This window comes from Saccoglossus kowalevskii, chromosome 15 (assembly GCF_978046115.1).
Source record: "Saccoglossus kowalevskii chromosome 15, keSacKowa6.1, whole genome shotgun sequence".
NCBI lineage: Eukaryota > Metazoa > Hemichordata > Enteropneusta > Harrimaniidae > Saccoglossus > Saccoglossus kowalevskii.
This window is the reverse complement of record NC_140655.1, coordinates 15999784-16009961: the sequence shown is the minus strand read 5'-3', so window position 1 is coordinate 16009961 and position 10178 is coordinate 15999784. Positions and strand designations below refer to the sequence as shown.

Here is a 10178-nt window from a genome sequence, read left to right as displayed (position 1 = left end):
AAATAATTAGGATAATGTGATAAATGTTGTTCAGTTCGTTAGATATTGATACAGCGATAGCGATTGGCTAAGGTGTGGGATGGACGATTATACAGCAATGACGATTGGCTAACCAGATCGGTCTGCGATGACTGTATTATATGATGATGAGTTGAAAATCTCAACCAATCTGTTAGTGATTGGAATTTGTTTTCAAGGGCAACCCCACCTGAAGATGTACATATTTATTCGAATCTAAATGATTGACACAAATTTCTCTAGAGCACCTATAATTTTACTAGAAACACACCCACATTTCTACCAAAATATTTGGCCAAAGAAACACATCAGAGTTAACAGTAGTGTTCTTAGTGATTTCAAACCTGAGATCTCTGATTTAACCATTTCTTGTATAACAACACCCATATTGCATTTCAGTGGCTGGCCTCGATTTCTACAGAAAACAACATAATAATAGAGGTATGAATTCACAAATTGGTACAACTTTGGAAAACCTTAGCTAACCTTGGTTGTGTTTGACCGGGTCTGGCTGATGTCAGGATAGCGAATATACTTACTATGATAATAGAAAGATAGGCAGACATAGTGTAAGGTACTGAATATAGTGTTTATGCTAAAATGTATGTACCCTAGGCACTTTGCACCCAAATCGGTAAAGAGACTGCATCGACATTCAAATTCGGCGACTGTCGACAGGTACTATACATACTTTTTTTTTAAATACAGATGTATGATTGACGGTACCGTGCGAACTCTTGTAAATCGAAAGAACGAAAATAAATTCATGTATACCTCCTACACTCCAGTGCTTGGTATGAGAAAAGCGACGCCCAACATTGCTTGACCGCTTCTAATATCTGAATAAATGATGAATGCATGATTAAATAAATGTGTAAATGGTTGATTAGATGAATGAATGAATGAATGCATGAATGAATGAATGAATGAATGAAAGAATGAAGCTCGACTCCATACTTGCCTGTTGTGTTCCTTCTACACTCAGAACTGTTTCATATAATCCAGTCGTGGCATCGTTCGTTTTGTCTGCTGGAAAATAAAATTGACACATATCACGAGTCTAATACTGGTAATGTAATGCATGTAATGAATTGCCATACTATTTTGTGTGAGATATAGATGATATAGATGCCAGTTCTTGATTTAGATTAAGATTTAGACAAATATCTGTAATCGTTTATATTCTACTGTCTGATTTTCACCAGAGAATTTGCACCAGATATATTAATGTAAACTGAATAAAAATGGTAATTATGATTTGTTGGTCACATATATTCAAAATAAAATAAGCTTATATAATTGGTTTATTTCAAACATTACGTTGTGGCTTGTTGGCATATCTCTTTGTAAAAACAAAACAATAAATATTTCCCGGGCGATAACACACTTGTGTGGATAATAACGAATTATCGTATCATAATCACTCGCCCAACGTACTGTAAATCGTGTTGCGCTTATAAATAGAGTGACAGTGAACGGCGAAAACGGTCAATGTTTTGTGAGTATATATGCCTGGTTCAGTCAGTCTCACTCGTTGAGAGTTGTCAATATTCAAGTATTAGTTACCTGATACGGAAGAACGTACAGCGAAGACCGTTTCTTCTAATTGGTTTCCGAATAAGGTTTCTAAATTTTCTGAAATACTTTCTTTGATTATTGAAGAAATCTCCCCACGACAAATGTTATCTTTGATCCTGAAAAAAACAAACATTGGTTTTGGAATATTTGTAAAGAGGGTAAATCAAAACAATTATGATTAATTATAATATACATACCTCAATGAAGCAACTTTGAAATCTTCTATATCTAAGTCTTCAAGCGGTTTCAAAGCTTCACTGTATTCCTGAGAGAGAGACATCTCAATATAGCATTACATAATAGAGCACTTTCAATAGTTTCACGAGACAGCTATTGTGATACTGTTTTATTTCAATTTAACACCGAGTGGTATATTCTTCATGTTTGATAGCTACACATATCTATACATTATACTTGTAATAATGGTATGTATTTTTTGTCTATTTTTTGGATATTTCCAATCACACGTTATTTGTTCATGGTCGACCCTGCGACATTTGACAGTGCGTGTTAATTTCCGTCGGCTGATTCCAAGGGGTTTCCAACGCTACAAATTTTGTAGAATGCGAGTCCTACGTTCGGTGTGGCCGAGTGTGTGGTCGTTTAAGATATTGAAAGCCATGACCAATTTATGGCAAAAAGGCAAAAAAATTCCAAAAAATATTAATTAAGATCTGCAGAAACTGGTTAATTATGGTAATTTGCTCGAAACGTACAAAACAAATTACCTAACATTAGGCAAAATGTTGCACCATATTATTGACAAGAAAAAATAGGGCACCAAATGGGTTAAAATCCACTACTTAGCTTCATGACCTACATGTCGTATACCTACCATAATCTGGGCTTCAAATGCACAAGTTGTGACACATATTCCCTTTGGGACAATGAACTGAAATTAAACAAGCACTATGTTACATATACGTTTTACTGCATGCTTTCCAGTGTTACTGGGTCACTACTAGTATACTGTAATCTTTGAGCTCATTTGGCTTTATGCATCTAGTTCCAAATTTCCACTTTTTATATCACTAAATTGTTCATGGCGAGTAACGAGCATGCATAATATAGTAACGTGGCTATATTGCTCAACCTTGCTATCATTTATGTCTTGAAGGTCAGTTAACCATGCTAGTTGAAATGCCTTGTCCCCAACCAGTGTCCTATCTTTACAATCGGCAGAGTTCAGTGGTACAACTATCAAGTCGACTTTTTCTGACGTCTGTGCACCTACTCGTATCAATATCAACACATATAAGAATATCAGCTGTCATCGCAAAAATACAAATCTCCATGACAACTCATATGAAATTCGTCAAATATCGTAATCCGTAACTAGCGACGTTGGTATGTACATATGGACCAGGGTGTTTATACTGTTACAGGGGTTTACAGAATGTTCATTTCGCTTTGGTACATTTCCACATCCATGACATTAAATGTGTATGTTTTAAATAGCGCTACTTTATTATATATGACTGTGTGTGATTGGACGAATTTTGAAGAAAAAAAATGTATCAATAATTCTCAAAAGTAACACTCTTGTAATAATACAGCGTAATGTACATTGTATTCCCAATGTATATTTCACTTCTTAAAGACACAACTGACGGCACTAAGTGCAGTTATAATTTCACAACGAGAAAGGAGTCAGAAATACGTATTTATTCAACTTACAAGATGTCACATAAGGCGGCAACGATTTTTGTCTTTCAATGTGATTTTCAACGGACGTCCTTCTGTCAAGGTAAATAAACGAGGCATTTATTTAGTGATGTAACGTTACAGCTATTGGACCTTTGACGAAAATTGCCACCGAGATCTCCGAGTCGTTGAAGGAGGCGAGCTACGAGACATGTTTTCCACCATAAATAGATTTCCATTTCTCTCCGTCATTCGTTCCATGTAACCATGGTATTTCGAACGGTGGAGGTAGTGACAGGGGAGTCTCATAATGAAACACTATATGAGCGGCAAACACAAGTCTCGTGGCTCTCTCGCGTTAAACGTGATTTCGGCGGCCATTTACATTAAGGTATATTAAGAATAAGGCATAGTATGGTAGATGTTAGGAAAGTTCATGAGTTGTTTTTTTTAGGATTGTCAATATACAATTAAAATGAAAGGTTCACGATATATCCAGCATAGATCAACTCACATTATAACACTTTGATTGTATTGTACTCACTTGTAAGCAAAGTCGCTCACACCCCATCCTAGCGTACCATTCAAATTGAATTTGCATATTCTTCCATGTGACGTCATACTCCAATTGACTCCGCAATTCAAAGCAACAGAAGATTGGACGTCGGTTCGTAGGTGATATAATTCTCCGCCTGATAACAAATATATAACGATTCGTTTTTATTTATAAAAAATACCATTTGTTACCAATGTATTCAAATATGTTTATACCATTTTGCACATTTTTCCACAACTGCAATTCATTATTAATGTAATAATATTATAACCCACAATAAAAGCCTGTGTTTCTACTGAAACTTTTTAAGTAACATTATCATTTTATTGTGTTTTACCCGCAACAAAGTTTAACTTGTATTCCTTTGGTGGTTTATCATCTTTTCCTAGTGCAAACAGATTTGTTGTAATATCTGTTACTGGGACCCGGGAACCACTTGGTCTGAACATGTAGCCGTAGTGGAAACTGAAAATAAGCAATAATAATGGTCTAAATGATTTCATTATTAATGACATGATATTCCTACAATAGTTCGCTATTAAAATATGGAGAATTTGATCACAGTAAAGCATTCAAAAAATATTGTTTGATGATTCACGTCATTCATATTTAATGTTTTTGCGGGGAAAGAAGGACGTGTTTTCAAGAAAACGTATGTAAAATAATCAAAAAAGCTTCCATTTTGGAACATTTTCTATAGAATACCATGTAAACACATTATTCCATGGATAACTCATACTAATATTTAAAATTCCCCAATTTTTAGTGACAGCCCTAATAACACTGCATGCATATCACTTTTTTTTAGCATAGTTGGTATTGTGGAAAACTTAGTTCGGTGACCCTATATTTGTATTTCTGAATTGTGAACGTTACAATAACCCAACCCCCTTCAGGGATTTCTGAGTATGTTTTTAATAGTAGCAAACTACCTCAGTTAATCATATTTTATGGGACAAGATATTTAATCATGTTCAGTGTAGAAGCAATTCTGTGAAACGTTTATGATATACGCAATATACGTAACATACACTAATCCGATATGCGCTCTCCAGCGACAGCGTCTGACGTCACAATGACACCGATAATATCGGCGTCCGTAGCAAAAGCTGTGTTTAACTGTGTAGGCGTTCGTCATTGGCAATTTAGTAAAACTCTCAAAACAATTATTTTGCGTTGGCGAGTGTATCTATGAATTAACGTGAGCGGCCATCATTTAGCTCATTTACGTCACTATTGCTTCGTCGGTAGAGAGCGCGACGTGAAAGGTGCATGGGCCGCCAATCCGAACATGTGCATAGCAAAACTATGTGAGTATAGAACTGCATACTTAGAGATTGACTCGGGCATTGATATAGCGCCAACATGGAACACTGAGCCATTTTCCATCACTCCACGGTGGCGAACTTGACGATGAAATGAATTCCAGTCATATACACCTACCGGAAAACAACATATATAGAGTGAAATACGTATTAATACCACTTCCTATATACTACACACATTTGGAAATAAATGTACACAAATAAATGGACCTTTGTCGAAGCATTCGCAATATTTCCGTGCTTGGTTGCATTTAACCTTTCAGTTTATAATCTATAAAATTAAAAGAATACTTAAATCCTAACATTATGATAAATCCAACACAAAAAAATCAACAAAATTAAATCTAAGTAAATCCATTTTATTTCTATGTAAGATTGTGTCCCGCGTCAGCAAAATCAGCAGTTCTTTACTGTAAGTAATATTACAAATATAATACCATGTGTACGTTCCTTCACCCCTCGCATAGATATACGTCTTTCATCGAATCCTTCCACGTAGACACTACCATTAATTTGACCCCATTGCTCATAGTGGGTAGGCATACTGGAAAACATAATGACGTCATGCACAATATAAACCACATTAATTATAAATTATGAATGATTCGTGTTGTATTAATCATCTGGTTTAATCATGTTTTTAGCGTGATCTCGAAAAACCTAAATAGTGTGTATTAGGTTAATTGGTAAAATTATACGACTTCGATGTAGACCATTCTAATCCAAAAAAAGAAAAGTTTTTAGGAACATTACCTTGTCAATCGGTTCCACAGATCATTGGTCCAGTGTTCCCTTGCTATAGAATCAGAAACCATTCCGGAATCTTGATGAGTAGCATAATCAAAGATTGGCGTGTATCCTTTCCATCTGAAAAAAACACACACCTTAACTCACAGCTATAGCATACTACATTGCGATTTAACTGGACAACTTGACAGCTTAAACGACGATAACAGCAAATGCTAAAACGCAAAGACGGTAGGGAAGACGCTTGTTTCAAAACAATGACACGATATGGCCGTCTGCCGCATGCTCAGGTGATGACTTCTATGAACGCCTCGCTTCTCACCATAAAAATTGATTTTTCGTTAGTGTGGTAATTGTAATTTAAAAGTAACTAACGTAAAGGAAATTACAAGACATAATGTATTACATAATATCTGGTAATATCAAATATTTTTTTTCAAACGTTACTTACACAAATGAACATTTTACGTGCAGATCTGCGCTGCCCTCACTATCACCACCACTGTCACTATTTGGTTTGTTTATTCTGTAGAGAGAAATGAAATACTAGTATACCATTCACATGACCCACGCCCTCTAGCGACACTTCAAAGGGAACAGGGGGGAGTCCTACGAATCGTTTATATCGTTACAATATGTAGTCCTCAATCGATGAAGATTATGTTTATGAGATATTTAAGTATATTGTCGTTGACAAAAGTCTACACAACCAGACACCATTCTTGATTTGAACGACATTGCATTCAACGTATCACCAGAGGGCGCATTTTTACACAAAGTTCTTCTGTGTGCCACTAAATCGCTGTAGTGCACTTCGTGGGTAATTTCATTACATATTACGTCGTATTGCGATAAATAAATACGAATAAATGGAAGGTTTGTGTCACCTGCTTTGTTGCTGTATTTATCTATTAATATTCACATTAATATACTGTCTTCTTTAGTCCGAATCTGGGTTCATATTAAACAGTTCAAATGCAAATTTGTGTGTCAATAAAATTGTGAAATTGTCACGTGGAATCCTACTAATCCATACCTGCATAAACCATTAAATGAAATCGTCCACACTCTCAGAGGCTGCAAGGATTCTACTTCAATACCAGCAGCAGTGAATATGTTCGGAGTTTCCGACTGGCGGTACACAACAGTGTCTGGGTGTTCGGGTAACTGTAATACACCTATACCTGGTACACTCAATAGAAACCATACTTCAGTCATATGGTCGTTTCGATTTCCAATCCGAACTATCAGCCCAGCCCCGTCTTTATTAGCACCAGTGAAATGCACGGCGTCGATTGCCTGCAAATGTCAAATATATATTCTCATGATGTGCGTCACTTGCACGCTTGTACGTCACTCGCACGCTTGTACGTCACTCGCACGCTTGTACGTCACTTGCACGCTTGTACGTCACTTGCACGCTTGTACGTCACTTTTACGTCACCTGCACGCTTGTACGTCACCTGCACGCTTGTACGTCACCTGCACGCTTGTACGTCACCTGCACGCTTGTCAGCCTTGTCATGCCTTCTTGGTGGACAGGTTTATTGTAAAACATTATTGTACATACATTACAACCCCAAAACAACTCAGTATTTTTTTTTTAGCTTTTTTGAATGTTAGGTACTATGTCTTGCTTAAAAAAAACAGTACGTCATAATTTATACATATTTATATCGTACACTACAATACAAAAGTAATATTTTGGCTGCAGGTGTAGCAGTATTCATTCGATGAAGTAACGAAAACGCCAGTTTTTAGTAATCTCTTGGGAAAGATAAATCCTGGCACATATGCGTCAGAGATTTTAATTTGAACGAATATTGCAGCTAAAACAAGGTTTTATTACATGAAAATTAATGACCCTATGTTTGTTTTTTTATAAATAAAAACAAAATTATTAAAATATACTCAAAAACACGCAAAGTCATCCACAGGGCTTTTTGTAAATTAGTGATTGTTGTAGAAGTCATACGTTATATATATACTATTCTGATTTATTCTACAACTCGTACACTCGAACCAACTCACCTCCGGATGGCTGTCTAAATTTTGAACACTTTCAAATTGTCCGACGTGTTTGCTTGGTCTGACTGCACACTTGGCGTCCTTTACCTTGAATGGAGAGGTTCTTCGGTTCCACCAGAGGCTAATGAATACAAGCACACGTTTTATGCCATACCATCGCCCACGTTGAGAGTAAATTCCATCGAGTTTCTTTCTGTCTCTTGATAACAATGTTTTCACGATGTACGCCACTATCACCGTGATTGCCGCCCAAAGTATCACCATTTTCTCTGCAACAGGAATTATTGAACATTTCAATAAACGCAAATGGCCGCCGAGTTCTCGTTGAGCGCGAGAGAGCCACGAGGTTTGTTTGTGTCCCTCAAATAGCGTTTCACACCCCCGTTATTGCGTTCACTGTCCCAAATGTCGATATCACACAGACCTATAGAATAGTAGATTCGATGACAGGAGAGAACGGAACACTATTTGATGAGAAAAAAAAAACGAGTCTCGTAGCTTTTTCACACTCGAAAAAAAAATTCATACCAAAACCTTTCCAATAATACCACACATCTTTAATAGTAATTATCACTAAACAAATGCACTGTAACCTCAATATAATGAACACCTTAATACTGAATTTCCTGATATAATGAACACATAGCATATGTCCCGCTCACAACAACCCCAATGTATTATGTGCTTCATTATAGTGAACATTTCACTATGACAAACTAAATGTATGTCCCCCGTCCAAAGAGTTCGTTATAACGAGGCTGTGTACATGTATTTTTTCCACTATCTATTTTTTGGCCACTGTTTAAATTTCAGTATGTTTAAAAATCTGTCCCGATTTATGATGTCATATCTTACATTCTTGCCCTGTGCCCGAGATTATTTTGTATATTACGTTGATGATTTGATTGTGGGTGAGGCTCCACGTAGACACGGTTCCAGCGTATTACCGCTGTGCTACTATAAATTTGCCTCATGAGAGCCACTTACCCGATGTATAATAGCATATACCGTTGAGGGCAGTATGATCAACAGGTACTGCTACAACGTACGCGTGGAAATTGATGAACAATTGATTGACATTATAAAATATAAATCTTGTTTGTGCTATGGAAATAGATATTTCAGTCTTCAAATGCAGATTCAGAGCTCAGGTTAGTTAGAAAGACGATTCAGTTTGTCTGTCCTAGGTGTCGTGGGCGTATAATAAAGACACTACATAGTTTTCCTGTTCTTGTAGAATTTTCAGGCTAGGTAGTTAAACTATGGTCAGTTCATTGTCAGAAAACAAATGCCTTGCATTTCTGGAGATGTATTATCAGAATGAAAATTTGTGAAGCAACAAACAATGGCGCCACCTATAGACAGGTTGTGCACCATTTTCTCCATATTCCAACTCCATGGTATTTAGATTTATTCCAAATTCCCCCTATATATACACATGACCAATCACGTTGCACATGCAAAACACTGTTATTTTCAAACATTTTCGATAAAAATACACATCCAGTGACGGTGAAATCCTTCTCTAGCATTTGCAGATTCAAATCACCATTGAAATGATATAATAATTCACGGTCGGTTCGTCCATCATAAATTGACCAACAAAACAAAGAGTGTACCACAAATTCGTTTATTCGGTCACTGTAGTCAGCATGTATGGGTCAATTTACGTATCCCGAAGTGTGGATTTTAAAAAAAAGTAAGAAAATGATTAATCGCACAAATAACACTGATTCAAAACATACAAGTATCCTCAGCTTCTAGCTGTTGCCGTAATTGCTATGTTTAGTTGCCATCGAATTTAGTTGAATACACCTGTTTGACGTGACGGGCAGCCATTTTTAGTTACAAATCGGAAAAAGAAATATGTTTTCGTTGTTGGTCTTACTGAGTATAACAATTCATTTAGTTATCGTAAGTAGTAATATGTGTATTGCATTTTTCATTAAAATAGGAGACAGGTGCAGTTTTCTTTCCACTCATTGAAACAAAATTATCAATATAATAACACCACGTCACTGGATAAATAATGGCGGATGATGTGTAGTGATAGGCGCGACAAAACCGCGGAGTTAAACACAATAGGTGTATTGGAGCAATTACAACATTGAATGGAGGCGAACTTACCTTTCTGAAAAGTTGAATTGGTGATTAACTTGTTAGTTACTTGTATAAACGACCTTTGCTGCACAACGATGTTCTTTCAGTCAATAGGAAGAGCGTATTGCATTTTTTTTACCTGGGGATAAGGGTGTTGTTCGTTTCAATGCAAAATCCGATTA

The 10178-nt window shown here is 36.4% G+C and overlaps 1 protein-coding gene across 1 annotated transcript; it reads right to left on the bottom strand.

The window, feature by feature from the left end:
• Positions 1-904: 904 nt before the first annotated feature.
• On the bottom strand, positions 905-10143 carry LOC146734017 (uncharacterized). The gene is made up of 15 exons (XM_085508477.1): positions 10024-10143; positions 7900-8165; positions 6905-7167; positions 6320-6394; positions 5875-5988; positions 5559-5665; positions 5127-5235; positions 4134-4261; positions 3785-3932; positions 3274-3335; positions 2690-2826; positions 2432-2488; positions 1794-1861; positions 1585-1712; positions 905-1047 (listed from the first exon to the last, which is right to left on the bottom strand). The coding sequence occupies exons 2-15, from the start codon at positions 8158-8160 to the stop codon at positions 905-907; spliced, it is 1800 nt and encodes a 599-aa protein (XP_085364603.1). The 5' UTR covers positions 8161-8165; positions 10024-10143.
• Positions 10144-10178: the final 35 nt, after the last annotated feature.

Bases quoted from the DNA above. Each gene is read 5' to 3' on its own strand.
- LOC146734017 (XM_085508477.1), bottom strand. From the start codon at position 8,160: ATGGTGATACTTTGGGCGGCAATCACGGTGATAGTGGCGTACATCGTG. The intron at 3,336-3,784 runs GTGAGTACAATA...TTACCTTGACAG, and splicing joins GTGAGCGACTTTGCTTACAA to AAGGACGTCCGTTGAAAATC. The intron at 1,048-1,584 runs GTAACTAATACT...TTTATTTTCCAG, and splicing joins TGTACGTTCTTCCGTATCAG to CAGACAAAACGAACGATGCC.